Here is a 22,346-nt window from a genome sequence, read left to right on the forward strand (position 1 = left end):
TAAGCCTTTTTGTTTGCCGCAAAATGGCAAATTTTGTGAAGTTCCAACCAGACCATGGAAGAGAAAGTCTTTGGAAAATTCTAGGGACCCAGCCTGCAGCTGCAGGTGTCCTGACCACCAGGGGGCACTGTGTCTTAGCCCAATGCCTGTTCCTACCCAGGGACTGCCTGTGCAGGGAGCTCTGGAGGCTCCATCCAGGCCAAGGAATGGGCCCCCTGGGGTCTTCTCTGCTGGAGGACTGCCAGGAGCTCCAGGCTGCTCCTTCTTCCTTTGCTCATTTGCTGCTTCACTTTCTCAGTCCGTCCTTTATCTGTTCACTCAGATCCACTGTGTGCAGGCACTGGGGAAATGGTGGACAAGTCAGACATGCCCCTGCTCTCATAGGACTGACGTTCTAATGGGGCCAAAAAGCCATGAAGAAACAAACACTTAATATAATGTCAAATGGTGGTAAGTGCTGTGAGGAAAAATAAAGCAGGATAAAGGACCAGCACAGGATGCGGTGAGATGGCCGGCAGCCTCTGTTTTAGGTAGGCTGATCAAGGAAGGAGGAGGCAACCCTGAACGCGATGAGAGCCTGTTGTTTAAAATATCTGGGAGAATGTGTTTCAAGCAGCAGGAGCCCCGCAAGTGCAAAGACCCTGAGGTAGGACTACACTTGCTGTGTTGGAGGAACGGTGAGGAGGTCAGCGTGGCTGGAGCAGAATGAGCTAGGAGGAGAGTGATGGGAGGTGGACCCAGTTTATCAGTGTCACGTAAGTCGGAAAGACTTTAGTTTTATTTTTAAGTGCAACGCCAGCCCACTGGAATGCTAAAAGCTGAGGGTGATGTGGTGTGATTTCTGCTTTAAAAATTCCACTTTGGCTGCTGCATGGAGAAGACCCAGGACTGGGCAACGGTAGAAGCAGGGAGATCTGTTAGGAGACTGTGAAGGTGTCCAGGCATCAGACAAGTGTCAGGGACAACCATGGCAGCCAGGGGTGGGACAGATTCTGGAGGTGGAATTTGCAGAATCTGAGGTATGGCAGAAAAGAAAGGAAAGAAAACTTCATAATTTTTACTGGACCAGGCAGATGAATGGTGTTGCTACTTTTTTTTTTTTTAACCGAGTTAGGGAAGGAGTTAGGGAAGTGGGAAAATTGCAAGTTTAAATTGGGACTTAATAATTTGAGATAGCTAGCAGACATTCAGGTAGAGGTTGGACAGGCTGTTGGATGTTGGAGTCTGGAGTTTTGGAGAGAAGATGAGAACTGGACCTGTAACTTGGGAGTCCTTGGCATAGGTGTTATTGATAGTCACAGGACAGGATGGGGTCCCAGAGAGTGAGTGTAGACTGGAAAGATCTGATGGCCACGATGGGAAGCAAATGAGGAGCAGCCAAAGGGGGTGGCGAAGGAGCAGTCAGTGGGGCAGGAAGAAGGCATGAAGCTACAGGAAACAGGGAGTACACTGGGACCAGCGCTGCTCCTAGGCAGGGTAAGAGGGAAGCTGAGAAACTATCATTGATTTGATAACCTGGAAGTCATTAGAGACCTTTTGAAGAGGGAATTAATTCAGAGGACTGCTGGGAACAAAAGCCTGGCTGGAATGGGTTCAAGAGAGAATGGGAAGATGTGGGGAGGGTACAGCTCAGTGGTGGAGCATGTGCTTAGCATGCAGGAGGTCCTGGATTCAATCCTTAGCACTTCCGTTTAAAAAAAATTGAATAATTGAATAAATAAACCAAATTACCTCCCCCAACAAAAATAAATAAATAAAAAAGAGAGATGGAGAGGGATGTGAGATCAAGAGAGTATTTCTTTAAAGATGAGAACTTGTACACCAGTTTGCTTAGTGAGGGGAATGATACAGAAGAGGGGAGAATGTGATGGGGGTGGGGGGGAGAAGAGCAGCGGCCATGCCCTAGAAGTTGCTGAGGAGTGGACGCCTATTCACTCACCCACCATTCTCCGGTCCCTGTTCAATTTTCCTCACTGCCGCTACAGGCCAGGGCTGAGCAGTGGGAGCAAAGTGGGGTCTCTGACACCCCTACTGGAGGTGCTGCCCGCTCTGGAGTGGGGTACCAGGAATCATCCCATCTCGACAGTTTGCGTTCAGCACTGAGCTAGGGTGGGAGGGCTACGGGCGGCTGACTGCAGGGGATGGGGGTAGGAGTGAGGGCACGGCCCACAGGTCAGGCTCGGGGCCGGGCCAAGGGCCCTTCCACCGCCATCCGCTTCTGCCATTATTTTCTGCCTTCGTCTGAGTGTTCTGCAAACTTAACTTCAAGCTCTCCTGTGCCGCCCTCAACTAACCCCCCCTCCCCACTCCCGACCAAGTCCGTCGGATTTAGAAATTCTAGAGCCACTAATGGCTGTGCTCTATGCCTATATTTACGGAGGCCCTGAGAGGCGAGTATTATTGTCCCATTTTACCGAGTTGGAAACTAAGGTTCAGAGCCAACTCGTGTCCAGATCTGTCTGGTTTCCAAAGCTGCTTTCTTTTCATTCGGCCAGCGGGAGGCGCAAGGGGCCGGGCAAGCGGCCGGGCAAGCCGCGCGTTGGGCTCCCAGGCGAGGCGTCCAGCATCCCAGGCCCCGCCCAGGCCCCGCCCCACCAAGGGGACCGGGGAGGGCCGTGCCTTCCAGCCCAAAGCGAGATGGGACTTCGTGATTGAGCGCGGCAGAAAGATTGGGCGGGGCTTCTCACCTACCAGGAGGCCGCGGCTTTAAGGGGGCGTGGCCAGAGGCCACGCCCCTTTCGCGGTCTCAAAGCGGACGGCGACCGCGGGGGCGGGGTCAGAACTCGGGCGGCGGATCCCAGCGCGGCTCCTTGGATTCCGCCGCCGAGCAGCGCCCCGGCGGGGCCGAGCAGGTACAGGCAACAGCACGGGGCGTCTCGGGCTGGGCCAGGCCGGGGGCAGAGGTCTGCTGGGCACCACAGAGGGCACTGGGAGTCGTAGCCAGCTCTGCGCTTTTTCTGGCGGGCCAGAGCCCCTACCCCCGCCCCCGCCTTCCTGCGGCAAAGCCGGCTGTGGCGGGGCCGGTTGGCGCCTGCGCTGCTTCCTGCGCCCGGGACTCGGCCAATGCACGGGGCCCGGGCGGGGGACGGTGGGGAAACTGAGTCATGTCGGGATGGTAGCAGGCTTGTGTGGGAGGCATCACTCTCACTGGGCTTCAGGATGAATCCGCTTCCTGGCCACGCTTTGGGGTCCCAGTCCCCACCGATCTCCGCGGGGGCCGCGACCCCGCCCATCTCCCCCAGCACCCAGGGGTCCCGTCCTGGCTCCAGCAGCTTCGTCCGGCCCTGGAAAGGCTAGGACCCACTCCGGCCGCCATCCCTCCCCACCCCTCCCCCTCGCGTCCTGAGCCCCCGTGTGCTCCCTCCGCTGGCTCTCCGGCACAGTGTCAGCTTACACGCCTTATATAGTCCGAGCAGGCTCCAGCCGCGGCCTGCCTGTCGGGACCTGGGGGCGGGGAAGAGGAGCGCCGGCCCCGGACTGGCCTTGCAGGCCAGTCCGAGGCTCAAGGCTGGCTTGGGGGGAGGCCTTACCAAATTAGCCCTGTGGTCCACTTTTGGATGAAAAGAACCTCAAGACTGAAAGGGGGCTCCCCTCATCCTCCCAGTCCCTTGGGGAAGGGGGATTGGTTGCCCCTGTCTTTCCAAAGTGAGGTCTGCCAGCCAGCAGCCCAGCCAGACCTAACAAGGTGCTCGCCTACCCTTGCCCTGGGTGTGCTCAGTGTCTGCCAGTGTCTGCCTGGCACTAGTCCAAGGCTAGTGTCCAGAGCTGGGCCTGCCTGTGCATCTACCATGCCAGACACTCACCTTTTTTCTCCTCTCAGGAGCGGCACCATGGATTCCTTCAAGGTGGTGCTGGAGGGGCCAGCACCTTGGGGCTTCCGGCTGCAGGGGGGCAAGGACTTCAATGTGCCCCTCTCCATCTCTCGGGTGAGCCTAGGTTGAGGGAGGGGTTCCCCCTAGGAGTCTTTAGGTGCTCACACCTCCAGAGGGTGAGGGGAAGAGTCTGAGCAGGAGTGAGCCAGGGCTAATAGGCCAGGAGGTGTCCAGGTCCGGTAATGTCATGGGCACCTGCTACAAGAACTCCCAACTAGGTAGATATTGGGAGAGGAGCACCCACACTTTCCCAACTCTGTACTGTACCTGATGCCATTCCACAAAGCTCCGGGGGCCACCTCAGAGGCCCAGGGTGATGCCCATTCTGCACGAAGGGAGCCTGAGGTCTCCAGGAAGTGTCTAAGCTGCTTGAGGGAGCAGTGCTTGGAGCTGGGCTCCAGGCAGGGTGATCTGACTGCAGGATCTCACTTCACTTCATTGCCACCCAGGGAATAGCAGCTGTCATCCTGTTTTTCCAGATGAAGTAACTAAGGACTCAGAGGTGAAGGGGCTCATTCCGCCATTCCATGACCAAGCAGGGACTGGAATTCAGGCACAGGGATGGCCTGCAGTTTTTGTGGGTAGGAGGGCGAGTGTCTCTCCCCAGCCTATGTGAGGACCTTCGTCCCATCCACTGGTCCCATTCAGTGGCCTTTAACCCTAAGGAGGGGTTGGGCCGGGGCTCTTGGGCTCTGACTTCAGCTCCTGAGAGCCTGTCCGGGTGGGGGTGGAGCTGGGGGCTGGCTCCTCCCTGTGGCGGGGGATTGCCTTATAAGCCCAAGAATGCAGCCCCACGCTGGGATGGCCAACTGGTGGCTGGAGTCTGCAGAGCTGAAAAAGACTGGCCTAGACCTGGACCCCTGAACCCCATCAGTGGCCCCTCAGCTGATCACCACTGGGCTGTGGCTCCAGCTGTCGAGTCAGTTATGGGACACAGAACAAACTGCCTGCCCCGAGAGGGCGAGGCCAGTCCTGGGGCTGGTGCCTTTGACTGTGGCCTGGGGGTCAGGAGGGGGTGGGGACTTCCTGCCCCCATATCCTCTTGTCAGTAGAGGCCCACCCAGGCTCCTGGTGGGCAGGCAGCTATTGGCAGGAAGCCCAGGGCAAGCAAAGCCTGGAGGGGGCCAAAGCGTTGTCCAGGCACAGCCCAGCTTGAGGGGGCCCCCAAGGCGGAGTCTGTCAGAGTTGGGCTTGGCCAGGGCAGGCAGTCACTATTCCCAGGGACCGGTCCACAGGGTTCCCTGGAAACTGCTCTACCAGCAGGGTAGCTAAGGACAGTGGTCCCCCACCACGTACACCCACCCTGTACACAGTCCTCAAGCCTGGCCAGCCCTGAAAGCCTGTCCTATACCCTGCTCCCTAGCAAGTGCTGGCCAGTGTGGCGGGGGAGCCCGAGGCCTTGACTGGCCTCTGAGCCTCAGTTTCTTCATTGGTGGAGAGAGGCAGCAAGGAAGCCTGGGGGATGGACTTTCAGATGTGGCCTGTAGGGGGCAGTAGGAGCCCAGGCTTGCTTGTCAGCAGTCCCAGCGTGTGGGTGGGGCCACCAGTGGAGCCCAGCCCTGGAGTTGGACCCAGGCTCTGGTGGGTGGATGTGTGGGGTGGTCTTTTCTGAGCTGGGCGGGCCTCCTCCCTCTCCCCTGACCCCAGCTTGGATGGAGGAGGGAGGGGCTAGGGCTGGCTGTGGGCCCAGGCCTGGGAGATGAGGTAACGTCTGGGACTTGGGGGTTGGGCTGCTCAGTGGAGCCCTCAGGCTGACTCACCCCCCACCCCATGCAGTGTCCAGCCCCCTGGCTTTTCCCCTCCTTGGTCCCTTGGGCCTCCTTGCTTCTCTCTCCAGACCTCCCCCCCACCAGCTCTCTTCTGCCTCTGTCTCCACCTCCCTGACCACTCCCTTGTCCCTCCTGTGCTTCCTGTCCTCCTCACCCCTGGGAAGGAAGTGGTCCCCAGCTCCCCACCCCATCTCCGGGAGCCAGCTGCTCTTGCCCACCCCAGACTCCCACCTCAGGCTTAGCCCATGCCTCCCAGGAGCCAGCCGGGTGGGTAGGGAGTGGCTGAACCAGGTTTCCCTTCTACTGACTCATCGTGACCTTGAGTAAGTCACTTCCCCTCAAGGGTGTTGCCTCCCCATTCCTATTGTAAGGGGCTGGGTTGAACTAGAGGTAATTTGGGTATCCAAGCCCCAAACCCAGCCAGGTGGTCAGGGAGTCTTTCTAGCCAGAGGGCTGACTTCTGAATGAGGCCCCAGCCCTCAGCAGATGGGACCTCTTACAGCAGAGCCTTAGGGTCAGGGTCCTGGCCCTGCCTCTTGAGTTGCCAGCTGGGCGAGTTGAGGCAAGTTACTTAACCTCTGTTTTCCCCTGTGTAAAATGGGTATATTTGCAGACTCTTCTCCACAGGGTTGTTGGAGGACTCAGCATGTGGCAGTGCTAGGTACTCAATAAACCTTAAGTTCCTGTTCTTACTATTTAGCAGATGAAGGAAGGGCCACCCAGCTCTCTTACCCTTCTAACCTCCCAAACATGAAAAAGAGCCATTAAGCCCAGCTCTCCCTTCTTGCCCTAGTGCCATCAGTCTCTGCGTCTGGTCCCGCTACCATCTCTCTGGAACCTCTTACCCCCTCTCTCCCTAACTCAACTCAGTCTGTGCATCGGGCCACCTGAGGAACCTCCTGGGGCCACAGGCAGCCTGTACCCTGCACACCTCCCCAGCATGGGAGTGTGAATCTGCCTTCCAGCACTCCCCCACAAGCCTGCTCAATGCCAGGCCCCTTTCCAGCTGACCGGACAGCCCAGTGGGCTTAGACTTATCAACAGCAGCCTCCCACTCCTCCCCATCTTCCTGCTACTAGGCTAGAAGGCTGGGAGGGCCCAGCTGGGTTCTTCAGGGTCACCTCAGTCAGGCCTTAAATATCCAAACCCGGGCCTCAACACTGCTAGTGGTTCCCCCTAACCTCAGGGCCAAGTCCTGGTTCCTTCCAGCATTTGAGGTCTTCATAAACGGACTCTCTTACACCCTAGGCAGCCTATCCCACCCTCCTTTCACCAAAGCCCACCACTTCCCAGAAGTCATCCCTGGTGGTTTCAGCTCATGCTGGTAGTGACCATTCCTTCCAGCCTCCTGTTGCTCCTCATTTGCCACAGGAACCAGGGATTTGCAGCCCAGAACCTAAAGGATGGTGAGGGGAAGGTGATGTGGCAATCAAGGGCTTGGGGGGGGTAACACCCATATTTATAGTCTGAAGCCCCAGCTGACACCTGAGGCCTCATTCAGGCACTAATCACAGGGAACCTAGAGGTGATGGGACCTGGTAGATCCTAGGTCCTAGTAGATCCCTGCAGATAACCCTAGGACAGGGTGCTAGGAGTATCAGAGGTCAATGAGAGCACCCAGCAGTGGTCAGGGAGGAACTTGCCACATGTGCAAGCCAGAGGCCGTGTTTAGTGGATGCAAGAGCCCAGCGGGGGCCTCAGAAGGCGGCTGTTGAAGCTGAGAAGCTTGGGTTTTAGCCTGAGGGTGGCTGTGTGTTGATGTCCTAGCAGTTTCTGGACTGTGGGGAGGGTCCATGGAGGTGAACAAAGAACTAAGGGTAATTGGGGTGATGGTGAAGCTCAGGTGAGCCCCACCCCCTCCCAGATGACTTTAGTATCCAGCAGCTGCCCGGAAGTAGGTTTCTGCGAGTGGGGCAGCTTAGGAAGGGCAGGGTTGGCTACTGTTGGCCAGAGTTTGGTCTGCAGTCTTGGGCCTCCATAACCCTCCATCTCTCCATAGCTCACTCCTGGAGGTAAAGCTGCGCAGGCTGGTGTGGCGGTGGGCGACTGGGTGCTGAGCATAGATGGAGAGAATGCGGGGGGCCTCACACACATTGAAGCTCAGAACAAGATACGTGCCTGTGGGGAGCACCTCAGCTTGGGTCTTAGCAGGTATGCGGGCACTGAGCCGGCCTGGTGGGTGGGGGAGCCCTTGGGCCTGGCCCACCATCACCCCTTCCCCTTCTCCTCTAGGGCCCAGCCCGCGCAAAGCAAACCGCAGAAGGTAGGTGATGGGCTGAGGATGTCTGGGCTGCAGGCAGGGTGGGATTGGATGTCCGGGTTGACCTGCCCTCCCTGGTGCAGCCTCGGTACCTTCATTCCTAGCCGAGAGTAGAGGGCGGAGACCCTAGCTGGGGAGTCTGGGAGTTGGGCCAGGGGCTGCCGCACGCACGGCCAGGGCACCACACGCATGTTTGCCTGTCTGTCCGTCTGCCTGCCTGCCTCCTGCCGGCCTATGCTGCAAGCCGGCCTATGCTGCAAGCCGCACTCGTCTGCCCTCGGGCTGCGTGGGCTGAGATCATCGCTCCCTAATGGGCCCCTTGAAACCCAAGTCACCCCTCTCCCCGTAGCCTTAGACCAGATGTGTGGGGGTGGGGCTGGAGCGCCTCTGTCCTCTCCGCGCCTGGGGGTGGGGCGCCCCATTCTGGCCAGGCCCCGTCCCCGCCCTCCCTGCCCGCTCTGTCTCCGCCCAGGCCCTGGCCCCCGCCGCGGACCCCCCGCGGTACACCTTTGCACCCAGCGCCTCCCTCAACAAGACGGCCCGGCCCTTTGGGGCGCCCCCGCCCGCTGACAGCACCCCGCAGCAGAATGGGTACGTCCGTCCTGCCCGCCCACCGCCCACCGCCCACCGCCCACCGCCCACGCCGTCTGTCCACGGCCCCATGCCAGCCCGCTGCCCGCTGCTGCGCCGTCTGCGCTGCGTCCCAGCCGGGCCGGAACGTGCGGCAGCGACCCCTGGCGGCCGGGGGCGGGGGCTGCAGGCACAGGGCCCCTCCGACGGTGTGGCTCCTGCCCCGGCTCTGCCCTCCTGGGGGCTCTGAACGAGGCAGCGTCCCCCGCTGGTGGCCCAGGGTTGGGGTGTGGTGTCGGGCCATCTGAGCCCCAGACACTCAGTGCAGCCTTGCCCCTGGCTATTCTGACCCCTTGCCATCTTTCTTCCTCTGTGTCTGTCCCTTTGTCCTTTATCTGTCCATCTGTCTATTTCCTTCACAGGTGCAGACCCCTGACAAGTCAGTGAGCCCCCTCTGCCTGTCCCTCTCTTCCTTCCTTTTGCACTCTGGGCAGTGGCCCCTCCCCGCCCTGGCTGCCCTCCTCTCACCTTGACTGCCCTCCTCCCCTCTCACTTACCTGCCCACCCCCAGCAGGGCCCTGGCCTTGCCCTTCCCCACTCTCCCCTCGCCATAGCCCACATGTACCCAATCCGGGGAGGGGCTGCCCCCGCTGCCCACCCCCAGCATGAGTTTCTGAGCCGACCCCTCCCCACAGACAGCCGCTCCGACCGCTGGTCCCAGATGCCAGCAAGCAGCGGCTGATGGAGGACACGGAGGACTGGCGGCCGAGGCCTGGGACAGGCCAGTCCCGTTCTTTCCGCATCCTTGCCCACCTCACGGGCACCGAGTTCAGTAAGTGCCAGCCCAGGGCAGGGCGGACTCTCCTTCTGGCCCCCAGCCCGGGCCTGGCTCCAGCACCCTGGGACCCTCTGCCAGAGCCCAGGGCTGGGGTGGCCCTCTCTCTTCTCTTGGTCAATGCCTGCCTCTGCCCTCTCAGTGCAAGACCCGGATGAGGAGCACCTGAAGAAATCAAGGTAACAGGACGAGCTCCAGCCCTTCTTTCTCACCTCCTGCCTCTCCCATTCCAGCCACCGCCCTGTGTCTGCTCCTGGCTGTCCCTAGCCAGGCTCTTCCATTCCCCTTCCCTCCTTCCTACCTTCCTCTCTCCTTTTCTCCCTTCCGTCTCTCTTTCCTTCCACTTCCTCCTCCTTCTCTCTCTGCCCCTCAGGGAAAAGTATGTCCTGGAGCTGCAGAGCCCACGCTACACCCGCCTCCGGGACTGGCACCACCAGCGCTCTGCCCACGTGCTCAACGTGCAGTCCTAGCCTGGCCGTCGCCGGCCGGCTGCCCTCTCTGCCTCTCTCTTTCTGTTCCTCCGCCTAGGGCACCCCCCCTTCGGTGCCTCCAGCTTCTGCCTACCTCACCCACTGCTTTCCTGCCCCTGGAGTGAGCCTCCTGCTGGCCTGGCCCTAGCCACCCTCCTGGCCCAGGGCCCGGCTCCATCTGACACTGCCTTCCCTCTGCCCTATGGTACTGCTCTCTGCCAGGTCTGTGCCGGCTTAAGCATGAAAATAAACATTCTCAGCCCTGCTTTCTCTGCCTCTGTCTTCTATCTTTGTGGGCTTGGTTTGTGTTGGGGATGTTAGATTGGTTTAGATCCAATGTGGGCCCTGTCACTCTGGGTCTCAGTGGATGGGGGTACCTAGCAAAGGGGGCCCAGCCATCAGAAAGAGCCCCAAGAGCTGTCCCAGAAGCAAGAGCCATGCTCCATCTCCTAGTCTTGTGCAACAGACCAGCCAGCTGGAACCTGGCTAACAGAAGCCGCCCTACCCATCCCTACCCCAGTGGGACCTGGAGTCCCACCCAGCAGCTCTTGTGCACCCAGGCATCTCCCATGGGGCCAGCAGGACCATGGTTGGGGGGTGGGGCCATGCCAGGAGCCTCCGCCGTGCAGGGCCTTGAATGGCAGATCTTGCAGCCAGGTGCCCAGGACAGAAGCCCCAGCCCCAGCCTCAGCTACACCCCAGGAACCCTGGCCTGGTGAGAGAGAGTGGGCTTGGGCCTGGGGAAGGGTGGGTAACTTCCAGGGGCATGTTAAGGGGGGTGGGCCCCTCCAAGCTGCCCTGGGCTCTCCCTGCTTTCCTGTGGGGTCCCCCTGGAGCCACTTTCCTGGCCTCGGCAGGCCCTACCACCCCCAGCCCCACCAGCCGCCCACCCTGGGCTGTGGACCCTGCATTTGCTGAACGCTACGCCCCGGACAAGACCAGCACGGTGCTGACCCGGCACACCCAGCCAGCCACACCCACGCCTCTGCAGAACCGCACCTCCATTGTGCAGGCAGCTGCCGGAGGGGGCCCTGGAGGCGTCGGTGGCAGCAACGGCAAGACTCCCGTGTGCCACCAGTGCCACAAGGTCATCCGGTGGGTGGCCCTGTTCCTTTCCTACTCTGGCCTTTCCTGACCTGAATTCCAGCCCTGGTGTCTTCCCAACCTCAGCTCTCCCATCCACCTCCCCACTCATCTCAGCTGCCCCTGTGGGAGGAGGAGGATTCAGTTCCCGGTTGGAGTGCGGGAGGGACCTGGCCTGGGTCCTCAAAGTCTGAATCCTGCATTACTCACCCCCACCCCACCCCTCATCAGCCTCTGTCAGCATTTGCCTCGGTGGAATGGAGGAGGTGCCAACGACACAGCCAAGCGGCAGCCCTGGACTCGCTGCTCTCTGGGCGAGGAAGGGCCTGTCCGCTCCCAGTCCCTCAGCCTCTCTCCCTCCTGCTCGCTCGGTTTCTCTCTGCTAAGCGTCTGCTCCTGGAGCAGACAGGCCAGAGGTTGCTTCCTCTTGGCACTGCTCCCCAGGGCCCAGCAGAGGCACTGGCGCCCCCAGAATCAGTGTGACACATTCTAGAGCCTTCCTAGTTCTCATCCCGGGCCCTGCCCTGCTCTCGACTCCTGTCAGCTCTTAGCCTCCATGAAACATCCTCTTCTTCAGACAGCCCCGTTTATCTGAGACCTGCTGGCCCTACCTCAGGCCAGATGAAACAGACAAGCAGGGCAAGCAGGCTGACCAGAGCCAGCCCAGGTGCCCACTGGTCTTCGGGCTCAGGGGTGCTCCAGGCCTCCTGTCCCACAGGGCACCAATTTCTTTGTTTCAGCTTGAGGCCCCAGTCAGCAGCCCCCACCCAGTATGACCCTCCTCCCTGTTCCAGCACCGCCCCCTCCCTCATCTCCTGTCATCAGAACAGTGCAGCTTCCTCACTCTTGCTGTGTGACCTTGGGCAAGTCACCTCCCAGGCCTGTTTCTCCCTTCTTTGGAGATGGAGAGAATTCATTTTTCCTTCAGGGTTTCAGAATGGTTGTTCAGTAAACCCCCTTGCGCACGGGCCAGGAGCCCTTAGCTCATTTGCATCCTTTCCCCGCTCACTGCTCCCGCCTCCTCCTCAGGGGCCGCTACCTGGTGGCGCTGGGCCACGCGTACCACCCCGAGGAGTTCGTGTGCAGCCAGTGTGGGAAGGTCCTGGAAGAGGGTGGCTTCTTTGAGGAGAAGGGCGCTATCTTCTGCCCGCCCTGCTATGACGTGCGCTACGCACCCAGCTGTGCCAAGTGCAAGAAGAAGATCACGGGCGTGAGTGAGGTTGGCGGGTGGGGGGCAAGCGGATGCGAGCCGTGAGCACTGAGCAGTGTTGCCGAGCAACTCCTGGGCCTTGGGCTCTCCCTGATGAGCCCTTGGGGACCTCAGCAGCCTAACGATAGGGCTGCTATTCTGACCTCACTCTGCATTAGCCAGGATCCTCTTAACAAATGACCCAAATTCTATTCAAAAGGGTTCAAGGAAGAGAGTACTGGCGCAAATAATCAGAAAGGCCGAGGGGTGCTCACTTCAGGCCCAGCTGAATGCAGGTCCTGAGGTCATTAGGAGTCTGTCTGCCACTTACCTCTGGCTTCGTCTGTGTTGGCTTCGTTCCCAGCATGCTTTTCCCTAGAAAGTGGCCAAGATGGTGCCCTGGCGGCTGCAGGGTTAGCACCACAAGGTGAGCGAGAACACCTCTGCCGGCTGGTGCATCCGGAGTCCCCGTGCTCGTGCTCACTGGTCTGGCTTGCGTCACAAGCCCATCTCGGAACCAAGCCCTGGGACTCTAATTGGCCAGGCCTGGGTGACCCCCACCCTTGGAGTGGGGATCTGGTGGCCTCGCCTGAACCACGGGACTGGTTCCCTGAAATAAAACCAGGATGGCGTTACCCAAAGAAGGGAGGCAAGTGCTGGTCAAGCCAAAACAAGAGACGGGTACTGTGTCGGGATTGCACTCAGCTCTGATGATAGAAAACCCCGCTACAGGGGTTGAAACAGAAGGGGTGACAGTTCAGTCACAAGAATTCCAGGGGTGGGATAGCAGCTCAAGGATGCCTTTAGGCTTTTCCTGTCTTTTCGTTCCGGAATCCTTAGCATGTACACCTCTGTCCCCAAGTTTGTCGTTATCGTGGTTGCCAGATGACGGCTCATGCCCCAGGCCTGTGTTCTTGTTGCAGGCGGGAGGGAGAGGGAAGGGACACATGCTTTCTCTTAACGAGGTTTTGCTTTTTGACATGGGAAGGGAAACCAGGAACTTGCATCTCTTGGTGGTTGGAATTGGTATCCTTTGAGCACCTGGGCTGCGGGGAAAGCTGGCAACTCCCGTGTTTTAGCTTCCGTCCTCCATAAGAGAGGAACAAAGAAGAGAAGGCGGTTGTGGCAAGCTTTTGAGAGGCTAGTCCAGTGTCCGCCACCCCAATGCACAAGGAAATGGAGCCTCTGAAAGATGACGTGATGTACTTGAAGGGCACAGGACTGCTGATCAGCAGAGACAGAAATTCAGGCTCAAAAATTTGTGATTCAAAATCCTATTCTTCCCACTGGGGCTAAACACAGCTTGGCCCGGCCAGGTTTTCTGCAGGGCAGCCTAGCTGCCACCGGAGCTGGGCTTGGGACCTGGGTCAGCGCATGTCATGGGCTAAGAGTGGTGCGCTGTCTACCTTCCCCCCTTTGTTTTCTTTGTTGAACGTGGGCAGTGTGCCCCATGCTGGGGACACCTCGGGAAGAGACAGGCATGGCCCTGTCCCCAGGAGTTCACCCTGTGGAGGGGAACTCGGAGGGTGTCAAGGGCTAAGCAGAACAGGCATGGTGACAAGTTGAGGGGGTTCCAGTTCCTGTAGGGAAACTGAAGCCCAGAGAGGGGCAGAAACTGCCCAGGGTTGCACAGCATGAGGGCCGAGCCAGAGCAGCCTCAGGCTCTGTTGACTTCCAGCTTGGGGTCTTCCTGCCACTCATGCTTCTCCCTATTTCTGGAACCCTGGGCAGAGCTTCCAGATGTGGCTAGAGAGCTCTGTGGTGATGTTCATATTAATGACGACTCCCTTGACCACAAGTGATGGAAAACTCAAAACAGTGGCCGCTGCTTCTCACCTAAGAAAGTCCAGAGGTGGGCAGTCGGGGACTTGGAGGCAGATCCAGGCTCCTGTGTGTTGTTTCTCTGATATTCTCAGCATTGGCTTACTTACTGCTCATAGTCCAAATGATTTTTGAGCCTCAGGTAGAATTTCCACCTTCCAACCTGCAGGAAGTTGGAAAGGGAAGAAGGGGTGGGAGGTCTATGGGCACCACCTTTAGAAGATGCTGCCACCCAGCCCTTTCGCTTCCATCCCACTGGCCAGAACTCAGTCACGTGACAATGCTGAGCTGCAAGGGAGGCTGGGAATATAGTCTGTTTGGTACGCCTATGTGCCTGCCCAGGAAAAAACTGGGAATTCCATCAGTAGATGGGAAGGGGAGAATGGACATGATCACAGTCTCTACCATGATAATAACAGTTTACGTTGTGAGCACTTACTGTGTGTAGGCATCCAGCTTCACAATCATACTGCGAAGTCAGTTTGGTTATTACGCAATCACTTCCCCATCAGCCGAGGCCACGCCCTGTTGGACTGTTCTAGCGGAATGGGCTGGATCCCAGGCGGGCGTCTGGGTTTGCTTCCCACAGATCAAGGGCCTGCTGTTCGCTGACGGCTCTGCCTGCGTTACACCACACTGTTGTCCCGCCCTGCCCCAGTTCTGGGTGGGCAGGGTTATCACCCAGGCCACACATGAGGAGCCAAGGCTCACAGGGCCTGCCTGGCTGCTGGGTCCTAGAGTAGGCCCAGAGTAAGGGGGCAGGCCCTGCTTCTGCCCCAGCCCAGGCCAGTGGCTCCACAGAGTGGCCCGGGGGCCCTCAGCTTCTCTCTCGCAAGGACTCCAGGGCCTGACAGGCACCAGGGAGCCCCCACCTCACCCTCCTAAGGGGCGGAAGGCTACCCTTCCCAACTTGCCTTGAGCTTTGGCCCTGCCTGTGCTCAGTGCTAGGGACCGCCTGCTCTTGGAGCTCTGAGTGGAAAATAGGGAGAGAAACACAGGACAATCAGATTGCTTCAGTGGAGTTGGAAGGAAGGAGATGTGGGGATACATTAGAGGGGACAAGGGGGCCTGTCCTGGTCTGGGGACCCTCTGGAACCTTGTGCTCTCAAGGCTTACCACCCACCATCAGCCCCACTCACTCTGGTGCTCCAGCCACATGGGCTGCTCCATTTTGCCAGTGTGCCATTCCCCTCTGCACAGGGCCTTTGCACAGGCTGTCCTCTCTGCTAGAAACACTCTTTAGTACTCTCTTTACCTCATTCCTTCCCATCTGGGACTCATATAGCTCTTCCTCAGGGGCACTTTCCCTGATACCCACCCTCCCCACAAGGCCAGGCTCCCCACATTGTTGCTCACTACCCCACCCCCCACCCCACCCCCCGTCCTTTGGTCCCATCTCTTCCCCGGGGCTGAACTCCATGGGCTGGGACCAGGGCTGTTTGGCTCACACATTATGCTATGCCCGGTATATAGGAAGTGGTCAGTAAATACTTGAAGGAGTGGATGGAAGTGGCCTCTAAGCTGAACTTAAAACATGAGTAGGAATTAGCTTGGAGAAGGATCAGGGGAGGATGCTCCAGGCAGAGGGAATGGCTGGTGTCACAAGGTAACACCCGGGGAGGGTGTGAGATGAGGCAGAAGAGGGGGGCCAGGGCTGGGCTAGAAGTTTGGAGCTGGGGACTGATGAGGTCAGATGTACCTCGCCTGCTTCCTCACGACCGTGGGAGATAGCCAGAGGAGTGGATCTGAGTTGGGCCTGGGTCAGGACGGTGGGTACAGGAGAGGCAGACAGGTTTAGGAACCTTCGGGGGTAGGATAGACATGAGAACTGGCTCGCGGGTTCTGGATATGGGCAGACACCCGCCTCCTAGGTGCCTCCCACACCTACTGCTTGCTTGAGTCACATGGTTTCATTTTCAAATTACTGGCCAACACTGGAAAACTCAGATTTCACTGTAACACTTACATTTCAACCTGTGCTGCCTTCCTGAATGAACTGGTCAAGCACCAGACCTGCAGGCAGACAAGTGCTCCCCCACGACACAGCCCCCACCTGCCCCATGGTGTAGGCGCTGAGTCGGGGACCCCTGGCTTCAGGCACAGGGCCATCCTCACAACAACCCTGCAAAGCTGGGGTGAGGTTCCCGGTTCTCAGAGGGAAGGAGCCAAATGTCAAGAGAAGGTAAAACTGTTGGCCAAGCCGCCCAGCTAAGAAGCAGGGTCTGGCTGAACCCACAGATCTGACCCCTCTCCAGGCTCCACAGCGCCCTCTGTCTGCTCCAGGTGTGAATGCTGCTGCCTGGCTGGCCCAAGGGTCCCAGCCCTAGGGAGAGCTCAGCCCGCCAGCGAGCCCGTTTGTCAGGCCTCCTGGGGAGCAGGTTAACTCAGCTCAGGTGCACTTGTGATGCACGCGCACAGGCCAGGGCCTGCCGGGATGTATCCGCTGACAGAACAGCTGATACTTCATGCCCTCCTGGACCTCACACTGGAGCAGGAAGAGGGGGGAAGGCAGCAATACACACAATAGGTAAATTACCTGGTAGTGTATTAGCATGGAAAAAAGGAAAGCGCAGAGTTTGAGCTCTTGGGATCATGGCATTGCGAAGGCAAGTTGGAGTATGAACTGGTGGTGTCGGAGTGGGCCGTATGGAGAAGGTGGCATTTGAGCAGAAACTGGAAGGAGGTGAAGGCTGAGCCTTGCAGATACCTGGGGCAGAGCAGCCCAGGTAAAGGGGACAGCTGGTGTGAAGCCCCAAGATGGGCGTTACTGGTGTGTCAACCATGGGTGAGAGGCCAGTGGGGAGAGCAGAGGGACAGAGGCCAGACTTGCCGGCCTTCAGGCCCTTCCCAAGGCTTTAGCTTTTGCTCAGAGAAGTGTGGAGCAGGCGGGGATTTGAGCAGAGAAGGATGCGGCCGGGCACAAGCTGACATCAGTATGTAGGAGCTGAGGGAGGAGTGCAGAAGCCAGTTTTGTGCAGTCAGCCGGACCAGGGGTGCCTGAGGCTCCTATCCCACACTGAGGAGGCTGTGAGAAGTGGTCAGAATCTGGAAGCATCTTGAAGGTGGACCCAGCAGGATTTCCTGGTGGGCCTGAAGCAGGGTGGGGGAGGAAGCCGGGAATTTGGCCGTGCAGATGGAAGGATGGAGTTGCCACCAGCTGAGGTGGAGACAGCTGTGGGAACGCCAGCGGTTTGCCGTGCAGAGATTGGGAGCTGAGCGTTAAACGTGGCGCAGCGGGCATCCACAGGGAAACCTCAGGGTTGGAGAGAGCAGAAGCAGTGGGTGTGCAGAGGTAACATTGACCTTGAAAGAGAGCAGGCCTAAGTCTGCCTTTCTGTGTTCTGGGCTCTGGAGTGGGGGGTGCTGAGCTGCCGAGTGACTGTCACTTCTTCCCAGGAGATCATGCACGCCCTGAAGATGACCTGGCACGTGCATTGCTTCACCTGCGCGGCCTGCAAGACACCCATTCGGAACAGGGCCTTCTACATGGAGGAAGGGGCGCCCTACTGCGAGCGAGGTATGGGGCGGGACCGGCAAGGGGGCGGGCAGGGCATGGACAGGGGAGAACCCGGCGCCCCCCTCCTCTCTGTATGTCCCTAGACTATGAGAAGATGTTTGGCACAAAATGCCGAGGCTGTGACTTCAAGATTGATGCCGGGGACCGCTTCCTGGAGGCCCTGGGCTTCAGCTGGCACGATACATGCTTCGTGTGCGCGGTGAGTGCCCCTCCTCGGACTCAGGTCAGCCTTCCTCCCACCCCTGCCTCTGGGACTCCTGAGTGGTTGGGAAGGTGTCTCTCCTGCCTCCCCTCAACCCCATGTGACTGGAGCTTGGCTGTCCCCAGATATGTCAGATCAACCTGGAAGGAAAGACTTTCTACTCCAAGAAGGACAAGCCCCTGTGCAAGAGTCACGCCTTCTCCCACGTGTGAGCCCCTCCCGCCCATTGCTGCCAGCCATGCCTGCCGGAGGGGCCCTGGTTCTGGAGTCATTGCCCCAGATTTCTGGGTAGGGCTAGCAAAAGTTGCCCCAACCCCGACTCCTGGCCTGAGCCTGGGGTTCCCTGGACCCTGCCCCACCCCCTTCACCTCCCCCCACCCCCCTTCACCACCACTGCACACTGGTGCTGGCCACACCGGCCCCTGTTCACATCCAGTGCCACAATAAATCTGTATCCAGCTGTGTCCCATGTGTACTTACCCCTACGCATCAAGAAAGGTGGGCTCCGGGGTTAGGGTAATAGCTCAGTGGTAGAGTGTGTGCTTAACATGCACAAGGTCCTGGGTTCAATCCCCAGTACCTCTTTTAAAAAAAAAAGAAGGTGGGATCTGAGGCACATAGCAGGGTGGAGATTAAGTTTTCCCTGGGTGGCCATCCTGGTGGCCCTGTTGCCATCTGTGTGCTGCAGCCTAAGAAGGTCAGGCTGGAGAGGCCAGCCCCCAGGTCCTGGGAGACCAGAAGCCCTGGGCTGAGGAGCCGGGACCGCCTTCTGAGGGCAGGGTTGGGGTGGGGAGAGCAGGGCACAGAAGAGTTCAGATTTGTGTTGTAGAAAGAGCCCCAGAGCCGTGAGCAGGGTGGACAGGAGGAGGGAGACTGGGACGAGGGGCCAGAAGAAGGGAGGAGCCAGAAAGCGACATGGCAGAGTTGGGACCCAGTGACAGGTCCAAGGGAGCCTAGAGTGGAAACCTGGGGGGTGAGGGGTAAGGAGAGGAAGGCAGGCAGGTTTGCTGGGCATCCGGAATATACCAGCCATTCCTTGTTTGTCTCGCAAGATCCTCGCAGCAACCCTGTGAGGTGTCTGCAAGTTACTCTCATTTTACAGATGAAAGCTCAGGAGACCTGACCAGGGTCGCACAGGCACTGAGCCATGAGCCAGACTAGAAGCCCAGCCCGAAGCTGGTGCGCTGTCCTGGGACTGGCTGGCACTGAGCGCTGTGCACCAGGGATGCCCCCTCGGAAGCCCACTCTGTCTGCTTCCTCAAAACCTGGCAGCTCTGGTGGTGGCTCCATCTCTCCCCGGGGCTTCCTGCTTCCCACTGGTGCCCTCCATCACCCCGGGGGACTGTCGTTTCTCCTCTCCAAGCTTAGACTGGAGAGAGACTGAGGAGAGGCTCCAGACTAGGCTTGGCCACCTGTCCTTTGGGGCTCCCTGGCACAAGGACCTTCAGCACACCTGAGGTTGTGGGCATTCTCTGTCCCCTTTAAGAAGACAGGGGCCTCTCTGTTGTGTCCGCTCGAGGACTCCTGAAGCACGAGTGCTGGGCTTCCTGTCTGTCTCATGATGTCTTGCCAGCGCCTAGAACAGTGCCTGGCACATGATAGACGCCCAGTGTTTGCTGGATGACTGGATGAGGTGCCTGTGGGACATTTAGGAGACAAATTCAAGGAGTGGCGGAAGATTCAAGTCTAGATTTACCTTGGATTCAATTCAGGAGTGAGTCTGGGGCAGGTTCGGGACAGTTGTCACAGAAGCTGTCACTGATGCCCAGAGAGGGGCCCAGGCAGCTCACAGCAAGAGTGAAACAGGTAGGATTCGGTCTTCTTTCAACCTAGACTTCCCTGGTGTATTAAACACAGAGTATCTTTCACTTCCACAAAGAAATGTACTCTCTCCCACTTCTCTTGAACCTTGAAGGCCCCTCAGTCCATCCTTGGTTTCCATGGATACAAGCAAGCAAGAGCCCAGGGCGCATGGCGAGTGCCGCTGGGAGCCGTCTGTGGGGAGCCTTCTGGGGGCAGCCTGGTGGGAATGCTGCGCTGTGGCCAGATCTGCCAGTTTACCAACAGCATCCAGAATCTGGTTTTTCAATATTGGCAACTAAGTTAGATTTTTAAAAATCCTATTAAAAAATAATAAACGTGCCAAATCCAGCGTGAGGACGGCCAAGGCCCCAGCACAGAGGAGAGCTGAGAGGCAGGAAGCAGCAGCAGCGGAGGGCAGAGAAAGCAGAAGGACCGGCCAGAGGCGGAGGACAACAGCCTCCGAGAGAGCCCGGGGCAGGGAAGCCTGGGCGGGGCAGGAGTGCTGCCGGAAGTCTGAGAGTGTCAACCAGCCAGATAAGGCCAAGGAGTCCCCAAGGCGTTGTGCAACAAGGTGACGTTTGCCAGATCAGTTTAGCAGAGAGTTGAGGCTGGTGCCAGGGTGAGAGGAACAAGGGGAGGGTGTCGAGGGTGGAGGTGAGAGGGTGTAGACAGCTGTCTTAAGAGGCTGCGCTGTAGCAGGCCCAGAGGACCACCGGCAGCCCCGGTCTCAGCGTCTCAGCGGAGCGAGCAGCCGGCCCAGCGGCGTGGAGGGGGAAGTCTGGAGGCTTCTGCCTGGGGAAAATGGCTGAGGAAGGAGGTGGAGGGTGGATGTAAGGGGACAGCAGAGTGCTGGGGACTGAATCTTGAATATCGGGAAAGCAGAGCTGGTCTTGATGGAAGTAAAAACAAGCATAGGGCAGGTACCTGCTTTGAATGGCCACCAGTCTCTCTGCCGGGAACTGCAGAGCAATCGCTTAGATGTCATTTAATCATCAAAACATGCTTAAGAAAAAAAACCCAAAAACATCCTGGGTTCAATCCCCAGTACCTCCATTCAAAAAAAAGAAAAAAACCGCCTAATCTGCAAAACAAAACAAAACAAAACATGCTTAAGAGAGATGTCATTAAAGGCATGTTTCAGATGAGAACCTGCGGCTCTGAGAGGGAAAGTGACCTGTCCAGAGCCCCCCAGCCGGAATGGCCCAGGTCTGATGATCCAAAGATCCAAGGCCAAGGTGCTTCCCACTGTACCTCCCAGCCACCTCCCCTCAAGCATGGAGCTGCAGGGATCACAGTGTTCCCAGGCTTAGGTGCCAGGCGAAGCAGTGGAGGCCAAGGGTACCAGGAAATGTCTTTGTACCAGGCAGGGGAGGCCATTAGCGCCCTTGGAGAGTGCAGTCTCCCCAGCTGAGGGGGCAGAGCCCCTGGCAGGGGGCTGAGTGGGCAACTGGAGAGACAGCAGGCCAGGGAAGGGCTTTTTCCAGCTCTGAGCAGCTTGAGCTCATTTGAAGTCAGCAGGGAGAGAGGCGGTGGAGGGCAACGGACTGTTTCACAGGAGTACAGGGTACACAGGCAGGAACTGACGATTCTGGTGCTGCCTTCTCAGTGCTGAGCCCCACATGGCCTTGGAACGAGGTATCCATGACCCTGCTTTGGGAAGGGGCTAAAGGGCCCGGCCCCATGGCACACAGGAAGCAGCAGCCGGGATTGGGATTCGAACCTGAGTTGGCCTGAGTCCAAAGCCAAACCTGAGAGTAGAGGAAGAGCTCCTCCCCAATTAGGACCTAAAGTAGGAGGTGGGGTAGGGTTCCAGGGGCCATGGTGGGGCAAGAAGGAGCTTGCTGGGAGCCTGCAGAGAACCCAGGAGGCCAGGGCCAGCCCTGGGAGACTGTGCAGTTAGGTCACTGCAGAGTGGCCAGGGAGGGTCCCAGGGCCAGCCTGGGTTCTTCTGCTCAGGGTCCGGGGGCACTAGGTCAACTCAGCTTTCATCCACGTCCCTTGCCACTGACAAAAACGATCACTTCTTGGGGACTAGATTAACCAGGAAGGGCTCTTTCGCCTGCAATTCAAACTAGTTTAAGCAAAAACAGGGATAATTTGTCTCATTTCACTGAAAAGGTTAATGGCTTCAGTCATGGCAGGATCCAGTACCCATGGATGTGATGATGCTATCAACAGTCCCTCTCAGCTCCCTCTCTGCACCCACCTCCCCAGGCTCACACTCTCTGTCTCCATCTCTCCGTTCTGCTTTTCTCAGCTCTGGCTTTATTCTCAGGCAACTCTCCCCATTATCAGCAAAGACACCCCTCAGCCGGCTCCAGGCCCACATCCTGCCAGCTCAGCAGCCCCACTGAGGACTTTCTTAATGGTTCCAGCAAAAGTCCCAGGGCTGACACCCATTGGACTGACTTGGGTCATGTGTCCATTGCCGACGCAGTCACTGGGTCCGACCCACCATCCTGAATCACACGCTCCCCTCTGGAGTGTGCGGTGGACAGTCAACTGGAAGGTGGGCAGACATACCTGACCACGGACATCCATGTATCGGGCAGACAGTACTTGATGCTCCCCTCCATGCCCAATGCCCCTGCTCCCTGACTCCCCCACATGACCCCACAGCTGTAGCCTCAGGAACCACTTCTGAAAATTCCAGGCCAGGCCAGCTGGATGGAGAAATGGGGGTGCTAGAAGAGGAAGTGAGGAGGATGTGTGGTGTGCTGAAGTGACACAGGACAGACCGGGCACCATCATTATCATCCCCATTTTACAACTGGAGACAAGAAAGGCCAAGCAGTCTAAGTTCACATGGGGAGTAAGGTCTGTGCGGCTCAGGAAGAGCCAGTGTGGTGGGAGTGGCTGGCCCTGTGCCAGGGACAAGACCCGGGAAGTGCGGGGAGCATTGCAATGATGAGGGGGCAACTTTCGAAGGTGTGCCTTGGTAGCAACCTGCAGAGT

General features: G+C 58.4%; 1 protein-coding gene across 4 annotated transcripts; it reads left to right on the top strand.

The window, feature by feature from the left end:
- The first annotated feature begins 2,737 nt into the window (after positions 1 to 2,737).
- Positions 2,738 to 18,052, top strand: PDLIM7 (PDZ and LIM domain 7). 4 transcript variants are annotated; one of them, XM_032464974.1, is made up of 14 exons: positions 2,738 to 2,852; positions 3,821 to 3,926; positions 7,641 to 7,792; positions 7,874 to 7,904; positions 8,374 to 8,492; positions 8,894 to 8,914; positions 9,167 to 9,303; positions 9,449 to 9,485; positions 10,430 to 10,491; positions 10,634 to 10,871; positions 11,889 to 12,069; positions 17,266 to 17,386; positions 17,470 to 17,585; positions 17,714 to 18,052. In XM_032464974.1, the coding sequence occupies exons 2-14, from the start codon at positions 3,831 to 3,833 to the stop codon at positions 17,798 to 17,800; spliced, it is 1,398 nt and encodes a 465-aa protein (XP_032320865.1). In that variant the 5' UTR covers positions 2,738 to 2,852; positions 3,821 to 3,830; the 3' UTR covers positions 17,801 to 18,052. The 4 variants fall into 4 exon arrangements, with proteins under 4 accessions (XP_032320865.1, XP_032320866.1, XP_032320867.1 ...); XM_032464975.1 differs by lacking the exon at positions 8,894 to 8,914; XM_032464976.1 differs by lacking the exon at positions 8,374 to 8,492 and having other exon boundaries at positions 8,894 to 8,910.
- The last annotated feature ends 4,294 nt before the right edge of the window (positions 18,053 to 22,346 follow it).

The sequence above is a fragment of the Camelus ferus genome, chromosome 22 (assembly GCF_009834535.1).
Source record: "Camelus ferus isolate YT-003-E chromosome 22, BCGSAC_Cfer_1.0, whole genome shotgun sequence".
Classification (NCBI taxonomy): domain Eukaryota; kingdom Metazoa; phylum Chordata; class Mammalia; order Artiodactyla; family Camelidae; genus Camelus; species Camelus ferus.

Bases quoted from the DNA above. Each gene is read 5' to 3' on its own strand.
- PDLIM7 (XM_032464974.1), top strand. From the start codon at position 3,831: ATGGATTCCTTCAAGGTGGTGCTGGAGGGGCCAGCACCTTGGGGCTTC. The intron at 3,927-7,640 runs GTGAGCCTAGGT...ATCTCTCCATAG, and splicing joins TGCCCCTCTCCATCTCTCGG to CTCACTCCTGGAGGTAAAGC. The intron at 7,905-8,373 runs GTAGGTGATGGG...GTCTCCGCCCAG, and splicing joins CGCAAAGCAAACCGCAGAAG to GCCCTGGCCCCCGCCGCGGA.